We start from the raw sequence: 12,037 nt of genomic DNA, 5'->3' as shown, positions 1-12,037 counted from the left end.
TCATGGGCAATCACACCACAGTGGGTCCTCAGGAAGGAGACTAAATCTGAAGAAGATGCTGCATCCGTCTGTGGGAGACTGTCCTTCAAGGCCCATTGTCCCTGAAGGGACAGGCCCAGGGGCCAGGATGGGGAAAACAAGGGTGTCTCACAGCCATTGGGGAAAACTGCACTGTTCGACTTTTACCAGGGAAAGGAAAAAACCAAAGTTATCTTTGGAGAGATCCTCAAAGGCCTTTATGTTCTATGTCAGTGTCTCCCAAACTTCTGTACATCAAAAACAACCTGAAGTACTTTCTGGAAATAGAAATTCCTGGGCTCCTTCCCAGAACCATGGAATCAGAATCTCCAGGGTCGGGGGAGGAGGTGGAGAAGCTGAATTTTATACAATCCCAAAGAAGTACTTACCTTGAGGGTATGAATCCTTCTAAGTCACGGGCTCTAACTCAGGGGGTGGCTAATTACGGCCTGCGGGCCACCTTGGACCTTCTGCCTGTTTCCGTACAGCCTGCGAGCTAACCATGGGTTTTGTATTTTTAAACGGTTGGGGGTGGGGATCAAAAGAAGAAGACTTCGTGACACGTAAAAATTATGTAAAGTTCACGTTTCAGTGTCTGATAGGAACTAGAGTGTTCCTGCAGCCCAGCCACACTCGTTTGTTTGTGAAGGTCCGTGGCTGCCTTGTGCTGGAACCATAAAGGTGAGTGGCTGTGACAGAGACCATATGGCCTGCAAGGCTTAAAATATTTGCTCTCTGGCCCTTTCCAGAGAACATTTGGCAGCCCTGCTCTCACTCCCTGGGCCTCGGCCGTCTATACCCACGGCCTTTGTTGGACCCATATGTCATAACTGAACTGTCACCCACTGGCATGACCCGCATGAGATGTAAGTCCACCTGTCGGACATCAGCCTCCTGTTCCAGGCCTTGCAAGACCCACGCTGTAGGGGTGCCTGGGGGGCTCAGTCGCTTAGGCATCTGACTTCGGTTCAGGTCACGATCTCGTGGTTTGGGAGTTCGAGCCCCGTGATGGACTCTGTGCTGACAGCTCAGAGCCTGGAGCCTGCTTCGGAGACTGTGTCTCCCTCTCTCTCTGCCCCTCCCCCCTCACACTCTGTCTCTCTCTCTCTCTCTCTCTCTCTCTCTCAAAAATAAACATTAAAAAAAAGAAAAAAAAACCCACCTGGTAAATGTGGCTTATCCCCATCATCCTCCAGCCCAGTGACGTGGGGAGAGAATGTGTGACACCTCTCCACCTTGTGCTCCTCCCCGCTGCCCCCACAAGGCCCAATCTTATCAGCACCCTCCGTTTAAGTAACAGAACGCAGGGACCCGTGGGCTTTGTTTCATGAGCATTCCCATTGAAGCAGGGCAGCCCAGGCCCTCAGATTTCATCCAGAAAGACCTGACATGCCTCCACTCAGCATTTCTGCAAACTGGGCTCACTAAGCCCTGCCTTGGACCCATTGCTCTCCAGGTGGTGGTTATGAACACATCCAGTGGAACCTTCTTCCTCTTCAGATGGTAATAACCACCAGAATGAGCTGAAAAGGCAGGTTCCAGGCCCTTTTCTCTGAGATTCTGACGCTGTGATCAGGCCACAAGTGAAGCCAGAGCTTCAGTGCCCTGAGCCGTTCATTCATGAGATCACTTATCCTGTGGTCCCCCATGACCAGGGAGCCACCGTACTAGCCCTCCCGACTTCTTTTAGGCGGAAGGAAAACAATTCACGTCTATCTTGTTTTACTTAGATTTTCTGTTATAAGCAGCCAAACCTATTCCTAGCCTAAACCAGTCCAGTGTGATGGACAGGGAAACTGGGGCCTTGGAAGATATAAGAACCGTCCAAGGTCATCCAACGTGAGATCAAATCGTTCTCGATTTGCTTTCTACTGGTCCGTGATTTCTCGTGCATGCAACCTTTGCGTGAATGGTTTTGCTCCTGCGCCTGCCTCCAGTGGGGGACAAATGCCTAATCACTCTCCCAGATATCTTCGGGATGTCCTCTGCAAGCAATGCAATAACCAAAATTTGACAACCATTTTCTTGCCAGAAGTCGCTCAAATAATAGCCAGTTGGCACTCACTCTGCCCAGACGGGAGCCCCGGAGGACAGTCCACTGAGCCAACCCGAGCCAGGACAACGGGTGCAGAGAGCACAGCAGAGTGATGCCACACTGCGTGGGCGTGGCCACAGAGGGCTACGTGAGGTCGCCCCTTTGCCCTGCCCAGACTGCCCTGCCCCAAGCAGCACCTTGGGAAACATGCGGAAGATCTCCTGGTTGATGTGGTAGATGCCGCTGGTGTCCACTTCATACTTGAGCTTCGTCCCCAGGGGCGTGTTCTTCTGCGTCGTGAATAGGAAGGAGGGGGCGTTGCAGCACCTGGACAGAGTGGACCTGCCAGGCAGGAGACACAGCAGGAGGGACAGGTGACACAGGGCAGAGCAAAGCCTCTGGAAGAACAGAGGGGTCAGGGAGCTGAGGCCCCTCGGGGTGAGCCGTTCTCTCTCCCCCACCCCTTCCCACACTCACTCCCACCCCCTCGCCTCTGCTCATGTTGTCCCCTCCCCCTTCAACATGCCTCCCCTCCTCACACTTGCCTTTCTCTCCGGGAGCTCCCAGCTGCCCACCCACTGACCTCACTGGCCTCCGAGGACCCGGAGCACAGACCAGCTACCACCCACTTCGTCACCCACCAACCCCCTCCCCACTTGAACGAAAGCCCCTTGATGGCAGGCACCCTGCCTCTCCGGATCCTGCACGGTGTCAGTCGCACGAGTGTTCGGGTGTTCGACAGCCAGCTGCCGGCCAGTCGTGGGATGAGTCATGCCTCAGTCAGGCGTTTGCCAAGATCTGCCAGGCATTCTACTACTTTCTGGAAACACTCTTTATCCAGCCTTGATGGAAATCCGGGGACACAGAGGGTTCTTGGCCCCTTAGACAAGGTGTTTACCCCTATCCCACGGGGGGCAAAAACCCAAGACACCGATGGTCAACAGAAGCATTTAGAAAGTGTCTGAGGAAGAGGGGAGGTCAGGAAGTGGGCTGGTGCTGGTTGATGACTTCCTGTAGAAAGAGGAGCCTGACTTCCTAAAGGTTTTCAGGAGTCCATTGTTTCTTAAGGAAGGAAGGAAGGAAGGAAGGAAGGAAGGAAGGAAGGAAGGAAGAAAAAGAAAAAAAGAAAGAAAGAAAGAAAGAAAGAAAGAAAGAAAGAAAGAAAGAAAGAAAGAAGCCCTGTGGCTTTCACTCACAAGAGCAGTCAAACACAAGCCACAGAAGGGTTAAAGCTTAGAGGATGCAAGCAGCCTTTGCAAAACTAAAAAATAAAAATAAAAATAAGCCCTCCAAGGGAGAAGGCGGCTGCTGAGGCCGACCTGGGAGTCGGCCAGGCCGGAGAAGGCTGAGTTTTCCCTCTGCCTCAGCTGGTGCTCTGCCGGGTCACTCTCTCTCCGAGGCCTGCTGAGGGGCGGGGTCCTGGGCACTGCTCTCCCCTGCCCTGGGGGCCCAGAGCCCCCCACCCTGGCTGCCCAGGGCCTGGACCTGACACGGGAGGCAGGCAAGCTGCTGCTCTCCCACGTGGTGGGGTGGGGAGGACTTTGAGCCCGCGAGGCTCCGTTTTCTCCCAAAGCAGCAGTGTTATGCTGAGTCCACACTGGCCTCCTCCCGCCAACACTGGCTCCAGGCACCGTCACGTGCAGTGTCTAGGCGGCCCCAGGAGGGACGGGACACCTCCACAGAGCCGGGAGGACAACGACCACAAACGTTTGAGGAGGGGCTTATGGAAGAGTTCACATCCAGGGTCTGGGATGGAAACTTGGGCTGCCAACCCAGTGTCAGGAGGCCTGGGTTCTAGTTTCTGCTCCGCTCCTGCCAGCTGTGGGGCTCTGGGCTCTGGGCCTCCACCGCCTCATCCATAGAATGTAGTCTTGGCTCTTCTCCCTCTGAGCCTCTATAATTCTGCGACTCCAGGTTGCCAAAGCCAGGAAGGTTATAAAATTATGTTTTATGACTTTATTTCTCATAGGGATTTCATTGGGGAAACTCGGCTGGCTGCCGATCGGAGAGGGCCTTCCTGTGGAGTGATGAGTTTCAGAATGTTGACTGAGTCTTCTCAAAGGGGAGGCCAGGGACCCGGCCAGCAGAGGCCATGAGTCAGCACTGGCCCATTTAGCTTTGCTGGTCCAGAAACTCAATCTTGCCAGCCAGCTGGAGAGTTCACCACTGATGGAAACTCTCTCATATTAACCAAGCTTACCAGTGACGGAGCTATAAACCAGAATGCCAACACGTCCATTTGTAGGCAGTAGGGTGAGGGAAGGCCTCAGTTACAGGACTCCTTCTAGCACGTCCCCTCCACCCCTCCCCATTTCACCATACCAGGGTCTTGCAAACCTGAATGAAGGATCTCATCATCGTTGAATGAGCTTGTAATGATGAGAGCAAAGGGAGGCAACCGACTGGCTTTGAAGGTTTTTCCATTTGGAGGCTGGCAAGACCTGATGTCATCTCCCTTTTCCACACCTGAAACTACGCCCCTACCCCCCACCCCGAGAAGGGGCTCAGCATGCCCGCCCCGCGCCTGGAGCCTCTCTGCTGGATAGTGCTGGCTGATCCCTGCCGAAGGCTCCCACACTTAATCCTTGTTTTTCTGTTGCCATATCATCTTCCTGCTGCTTCGTTATCTCCTTAGATATGTGACTCCCACGGAGGACACTTCTGTGCAGCTCCCAGCCCAGACAACATCTCCTTGCACCTCGCTGACCTCACTAACACCTCTTGCTAAGGGCTGGATTTGGGGTGGCACTTGCCGCACAGACCTTGGACCTGTTCCCGCCTCCCAGCACTTTCCTCAAGTTCATGTTCTACTTTTATGATGGCGGGGGGCGGGGGTGGGGGGGTGGAGGCGGGGTCTTCCTGCCCTCCTGTTGGGCCTTAGCTGGGAGTCTGCAGTCTCACAGAGGCCTCTGGTTTGCGGCTGCCGGTACCTGCTCTTCCGGGGTTATCACTTTAAACATCCACATTTCTAAAAATGTGCCACTTAAAACTACTACTCAGTCTCTAGACGTGGCCTGGAATTGCAGAAAACTGGACCAAATGACTCATAAGGAAAAGACAAAATGCTTAGTGTCATTTGCTTCTCACAGCCCCCCCCCCCCTCCCCGGGGTAGGATTCCTGCATGCTGATGGCTCCTGACTGCATCCAAACTTCAGCCTGAGTAGCCTGCATCTGGTCTATACCCACATGCCCGGGGTCGCATCAGTCCCATTCGGTAAGGTCTGTCTGCACTAAAATCCCACCGTGAGCTCACAGAATTTTAGCGATGAATCCACGGTTCACGTTAATCTGCTCATCTCTTGCAGACAGGGGAACCTTAAACTATGGCTCTTGCCTCTCTGGGAGTTTATAATCTATCGCTTTGGGTCAGGGAGTAATTAGAAGCTCATCTACAGCAGGCCTCAGGCGTCTGGTGCAAGCAAGCTGCCCCCGGAGGGGCTGGTGACAGGGCGCGGCCATAGAAGAAGGCTCAGTGCACCTCACCCCTCAGGCCTGCTGGAGACCTGGAACCAAGGTGGAACTGTAGTGGCCACACCGCACCCCCCCCAACCCCCCACGGGGCTGCCGCAAGGCCTAGGGGCCGGAATGCAGGGGTCGTGGCCAGCAGGGTGCCCACCTCGGCCTGTGTACTGAGTCAGAACCTCCCCGCTGCCCAGATCCCAAAGCCCAGCCAGGGCCAGCTCCGGGGAAAAGACGACCCCGGGGCCGGGCCTTGCAGGACGGGGCGGCAGGAAGGAGAACATCACCAACGGGAGGGCGGGGGAGGGCAGACAAGTCACAGATACTTGAACTGGTTGGCCTCAGAGATATTCATTGCCCATCTGCACATCTGCAGGCTCTTCCATCTGTCGAATAGCTCCGACTGCTTCACCCTTTGGGAGTAGAGACAGAAGAGAACGTGAAAGGGCCAGGCTGGGCAGAGCGTCAGCATTCGCGATCACCCCTTCCTGCTCCCCATGTGCCCAATCCTAGTGTGGTCCTTTACGCTAACTGTGGTTTCTTATTTTTGGTGTCCTCAATGCTCGGGCACCCAGGGTCTTGCTCACTCCTAGGGGGAGTGAACTGCTCTCCTCCAAGCCTGCCTTCCACATGCAAACCAGCCCGTCCTGAGCCCAAAGCCTCACGGCCTCCTTTATCAACAGAGCCACCAGCCTTAAGGGAACCCAGGAGCTCTCCGAGTTACAGGCACGACGCCATTTCTGTCTGCCCATGCGCATATCTTGGGGAGAATCTGAAGCTTTCACCGGCTTCCCGTAGAGGTCCTTGATTCCAAAACCAGGACAAACACTCACTTAACTGTAAAGTAAAAACCAGTTTCATTCTGCAGAGCTGGATCCCCTGTGTTTATTTATTTTTTATTGTTTTTTAACGTTTCTTTATTTTTGAGACAGAGAGAGACAGAGCATGAATGGGGGAGGGTCAGAGAGAGAGGGAGACACAGAATCCGAAACAGGCTCCAGGCTCTGAGCGGTCAGCACAGAGCCCGACGCGGGGCTCGAACTCATGGACCGCGAGGTCATGACTTGAGCTGAAGTCGGCCGCTTAAGCGACTGAGCCACCCAGGCGCCCCAAGATCCCCTGTGTTGAAATGGAGGGGAAAGGGTTGTTCCCAAACAGGGCAAGCCTCACCCACAGAAGGAACACATACATGACTGGTACGGGGAGGGGTGATGGGGGAGCGGTGAGTACACGAGAAATACAGAATAGCGACAAAGTATGTGGATTTTGCACTCAGAAGAGGAGCTGGGCCTCAGAGTTCATATTCCCCCTAACTATGGGACCTCGGGCAGGTTATTCGACCTCTCTGAGTCTCATCTATATAATGGGCATAATAATAGATTATCACTCACTGTCCCAGATCTGTGAAAAGTATTAAATAAGGTGATGCAATAAAGGCCTAAGCATAGGAAGTCCACACGGAAAGTACCTGGTAGATGTAAGCTATCGTTATGGTTAAACTGCACTGCCTAGACTCTGCTCGCTCACAGCCTCCTGGACTTTTCCCCTTTTGTGAAACCCATAACCCATCCCTACTCACTCCTGATCCTTCCCACAAGATAGTAAGTAACGGGAGGGGCAGGGGATCACGCCTGAGTTCACACCATAAATCCAGGGCGAAGGCACACGGCCGGCGTGCGGTAAATATGTGTTGAGCGTATTAATAAACTGGTGAATGAACCAAGAAGTCTGAGTTCCAAGAGAGTCTATAATTATTTATTGAACTCTTCTCTGTAGCGGGAACTGGGGATACAGCAGTGAACAAAACAACTGTCTGCTTCCACGGAGCTTAAATAGCAGGAAGGAGGCAAGTGGAAAACAGGTACATATGCATATGACAACAAAAGCACAAGCGATGAAAGCAAAAATAGAGAAGTGGGACTATGTCCAACTAAAAAGCTTCTGTACAGCGAAGGACCACAACAGAGTACAAAGTCAACACAGAGAACAGGAGAAACTATTTGCAGGCCATTTATCTGATGAGGGGTTAACATCCAAAACACATAAGGAACTCTTACAACTCGATAGCAAAAGGCCAAATAACCTGATTTTATTTATTTATTTTTCAATGTGTATTTATTTTCAGGGAGAGTGCACGAGCAGGAGAGGGGCAGAGGGAGAGAGAGAGAGAGAGAGAGAGAGAGAGAGAGAGAATCCCAAGAAGCCTCCACGCTCAGTGCAGAGCCCAATGCAGGGTTCAATCCCATGACCGTGAGACCATGACCTGAGCCAATGACCGTGAGACCATGACCTGAGCCAAAGTCAAGAGTCAGACGCTTGGGGCGCCTGGGTGGCTCAGTCGGTTAAGCGGCCGACTTGGGCTAAGGTCATGATCTCGCTGTCCGTGAGTTCGACACACTGTCAGCTGTGCTGACAGCTCAGAGCCTGGAGCCTGTTTCAGATTCTGTGTCTCCCTCTCTCTGACCCTCCGCCATTCATGCCCTGTCTCTCTCTGTCTCAAAAATAAATAAATGATAAAAAATAAAAATTTAAAAAAAAAAGTCAGACGCTTGGGGCGCCTGGGTGGCTCAGTCAGTTGAGTGTCCGATTTTGGCTCAGGTCATGGTCTCACTATTCGTGGGTTTGAGCCCCACTTCAGGTTCTGTGCTAACAGCTAGGAGCCTGGAGCCTGCTTCAGATTCTGTGTCTCCCTCTCTCTCTCACGCTCTCTCTCCCTGTTCGCACCCTGTCTCTCAAAAATGAATAAATGTTAAAAAAAAAAAAAATTAAAAACAAAAAAGAGTCAGACGCTTAACTGACTGAGCCACCCAGGCACCTCCAAATAACCTGATTTTAAAATGGGCCTAAGATGGGGTGCCTGGCTGGCTCAGTTGGTTAAGCATCTAACTTCAACTCAGGTCATGATCTCACGGTTCATGGGTTCGAGCCCTGCATCAGGCTCTGTGCTAACAGCTCAGAGCCTGGAGCCTGCTTGAGATTCTGTATCTCTCTCTCTCTCTGCCCCTCCCCCACTCATGCTCTGTCTCTCTCTGCCTCAAAAATAAATAAAACATTAAAAAACAATTTTTAATGGGCACAAGAATTGAAAAGACATTTCTCCAAAGAAAACATACAAATGGCCAACAGACATATGAAAAAGTGCTCAACATCACTAAATATCAGGGAAATGAAAATCAAAACTGCAAAGAGATAGCATCTCATACCTGTTAGGATGGCTAATATCAAAAAAACAAAAGGGGTGTCTGGGTGGCTCAGTTGGTTAAGCGTCTGACTGCGGCTCAAGTCATGATCTTGTGATTCGTGAGTTCGAGCCCCGCCTCAGGTTCCTTCTTGCTGTTAGCACAGAGCCTGCTTCAGATCCTCTGTCTCCCTCTCTCTCTCTGCCCCTCCCTGGCTCACACACACCCTCACACCTGCTCTCGCTCTCTCTCTCTCTCAAAAATAAATGAACATGTTTTTAAAAAAAAACAAAAAAATAAAAACAAAAGATTGCAAGTGTTGGCGAGGATGTGGAGAAAAAGGAGCCCTCGCACGGTGTTGGCGGGAAGGTAACACGGTGCAGACAGCACGGCAAATGATACGGAGGTGCCTCGAAAAATTACAAAAAGAACAACCACGTGACCCAGCAGTCCCACTTCTGGGTATATATCCAAAGGAATGGCCATCAGGATCTAAAAGAACTACATATAGTCCCATGTCCACTGCAGCCTTAGTCAACGTAACCAAGACAAACAATCTAAATGTCCACTGACGAGTGACCAGATAAAGAACATGTGTTATAGACGTACAATGGAATACTACTCAGCCTTTTACAAGAAGGGAATCTGTCACATGTGACAAGCTGGATGAATCTGGAGGACGTTATGCTAAGTGAAAGAAGCCAGTCACAGAGGATATATACAGCATGATTCTGCTCATGATTTATCTAAAATAGTCAATCTCATGGAAACAGAGAAGAGAACGGTGGTTGCCAGGGACTTTGGGAAGGGGACATGGTGAGCTGCTTGCTGTTCGATGTATATAAAGTTTCAGTTATTTAAGATGCCTAAGTTCTAGAGATCTGCTGTACAGCTTAGTGCCTACATTTAACAACACCGTATTAAACACTTAAGCATTTGTTGACAGGGTAGATCTCATGTGAAGTGTTCTTTCGCCCCCTAAGAAAAAGGAAACAGCGGATAGAGCCATGAAGAAAAATGAAGCAAGGCCAAGGAACCAACAAGGGACCGCTTCAGAAGGGTTGGTCAGGGAAGCCTTCCCCAAAGAGGCGAACTTTGCACACAGAACTGATATGATCAGGAGTGAGCCATGCAAATTATCTGGGGGAAGGAGTATTCCAGGCAAAGAGAAAAGTGAGTGCAAAGGCACAAGGCTGGGAACTTACTTGGTAGCTTTAAGGAGCTGGAAGGAACCCAGCCTTCCATCCTGATGCCTTCCTTCTGGTTTTTCCAAAGCTCCCACAGCAACCGTCACATCTCAGGCTAATGTGACATCAGACGAGGGTGCCATTACACAGCCCCACCCTGGCTCACCCACTGCTTCTCTCCCCTGCACCCTGCAACCTCCAGGCCCTTAGAGCAGTGCCCTACATGGCCAATGTCCCAAACACCTTCTAGAAACACAGCCCTGGCAAGACTGAGGCCAGGGTCCCAGTTCCAACTGTTACCAGTGTCTGGGCCCCATTCTATGTGCCTCCAATGCCTGTCACACGCTGGACCAAGGCTGGGGCCTGAACACCCAACCTTGAATCCTGGCTCTGCCCCGACTTGCAGTGTGACCTGACACAAGTCATTTAATCTCTCTGAGACTCAGGTGCTTTATCTGTAAGACAGATACAGCGATCTCTGCCCTGCTAACCTCAAGGGTTGTCAGAAAGATCAAATGAGATAATATACATAACGATATTTTATAAACTGCTTTACCAAAGCAGAGATCATCTTGACTTTAAAGATGAGGGGTTGATCACAGGCTCTTATCTCCTTTCTCCCAAGATACCACTAATATTCCAGATGAATAGAATGACCAGGATGGGGGGAGTCCAATGGAAGAGAGATTTGACAAGTGTGTAGCAGGAGGAGGGGGGACATTAGGAGGGGTGACACAGCCCAGAGACAGAGTCCAACCTCATGGGATATTTTTTTTTTCAACGTTTATTTATTTTTGGGACAGAGAGAGACAGAGCATGAACGGGGGAGGGGCAGAGAGAGAGAGGGAGACACAGAATCGGAAACAGGCTCCAGGCTCTGAGCCACCAGCCCAGAGCCCGATGTGGGGCTCGAACTCCCGGACCGGGAGATCGTGACCTGGCTGAAGTCGGACGCTTAACCGACTGCGCCACCCAGGCGCCCCAACATGGGATATTTTAAAGAGGGGTGGAGGGTGGGGAAGGGGCATGGTGCTGAAATGAGCATCATTTGTAAGTCTGTATCTGGAACCATCGAAGCCACCCCCAGAGCAGCCAAATATTTAGTGTCCAGCAAAGGGAGGGGAGGGATTGAACCAGACTGTCAGTCAGTCCCTAAACAAAAGACCAAAAGCGGTCACTCCCAGGGAAAAGATCTGGACATTCTAGCAGCAAAAGGAGCAGCCTCTCCGAAAGTGACTCTTCTTTTATTATTTAATTTTTTTAAGTTTATTTATTTTGAGAGAGAGAAAGAGAGAGCAGTGGAAGAGCAGAGAGACAGAGAGAGAGAGAGAGAGAGAGTCCCAAGCAGGTTCTGTGCTGTCAAAGCAGAGCCTGCCGCAGGGCTCGATCCCACGAACCGTGAGATCATGACCTGAGCCAAAATCAAGAGTGGGACGCGCTCAAAGGGAGACTGAGCCACCCAGGCGCCCCTCCAACAACAACTCTTAAGGAAAGCCTGCTGTCAGTTTCTATCAGCTTTTTATTGTTCTAAATTTAAATATGAATAGATAACCTAGAATCACCTGGTCAACTGGATGGAAACAGAAGACAAACCATTAGTTAAAATATTCAAAGAGGGGGCACCTGGGTGGCTCAATCTGTTGAGCATCCAACTCTTGATTTCAGCTCAGATCAAGATCCCAGGGTCATGGGATCAAGCCCCATGGCAGGCTCCACATTGAGCATGGAGGCTGCTGGACTTTCTCTCTCTCTCTCTCTCTCTCTCTCTCTCTCTCTCTCTCTCCGCCCCCTACCCCCTCAGTGACTCTCCCCCTCCCTTAAAAAAATATACAAAGAGAAAAATGCTGGAGGAACAAAACACGACTTTAAAATATTCTACTTAGTGTCTCCAGAGATAGTCTAGAAGACACGGCATCCTTAAAGACAGGAATAGACTGCACTCAGAACAAAGAAGGAGCTCTTGGGGAGACAAGTTTGCTCAAAGAGCTGGAAGATGAAGTCAAGGACTCGTCTCAGAAAGTGGAAACAATGGGCAGGGACAGAAAAGCTGAGATCATATGAGCGATGCAGAAGGTCCACTGTACAACTCTTAGAGGGACTAGAAAAAAAAAGGAAGTAGAGAAGAATAGAGAGAAGGAAATATTTTTAAAAATCCAAA

At 51.0% G+C, this 12,037-nt stretch overlaps 1 protein-coding gene across 4 annotated transcripts in view; it reads right to left on the bottom strand.

Moving 5' to 3' along the window:
* ST8SIA5 (ST8 alpha-N-acetyl-neuraminide alpha-2,8-sialyltransferase 5) overlaps positions 1-12,037 on the bottom strand; it is an 81,295-nt gene that overhangs the window by 9,786 nt on the left and 59,472 nt on the right. For 3 of the 4 annotated variants that reach the window (XM_040478917.1, XM_040478913.1, XM_040478915.1), the window contains 2 exons: positions 5,840-5,926; positions 2,251-2,395 (listed from right to left, as the gene is read on the bottom strand). In XM_040478917.1, coding sequence (XP_040334851.1) covers positions 2,251-2,395; positions 5,840-5,926 — 232 coding nt within the window. Of the gene's footprint in view, positions 1-2,250; positions 2,452-5,839; positions 5,927-12,037 lie in introns of all 4 variants that reach the window. The other variant, XM_040478914.1, reaches the window with a different exon arrangement.

The sequence above is a fragment of the Herpailurus yagouaroundi genome, unplaced genomic scaffold, assembly GCF_014898765.1.
Source record: "Herpailurus yagouaroundi ecotype Mexico unplaced genomic scaffold, PumYag 142, whole genome shotgun sequence".
NCBI classification, from domain to species: domain Eukaryota; kingdom Metazoa; phylum Chordata; class Mammalia; order Carnivora; family Felidae; genus Herpailurus; species Herpailurus yagouaroundi.
Note: the sequence above shows the minus strand (reverse complement) of the source record. Positions and strands in the feature narration are given on the sequence as shown.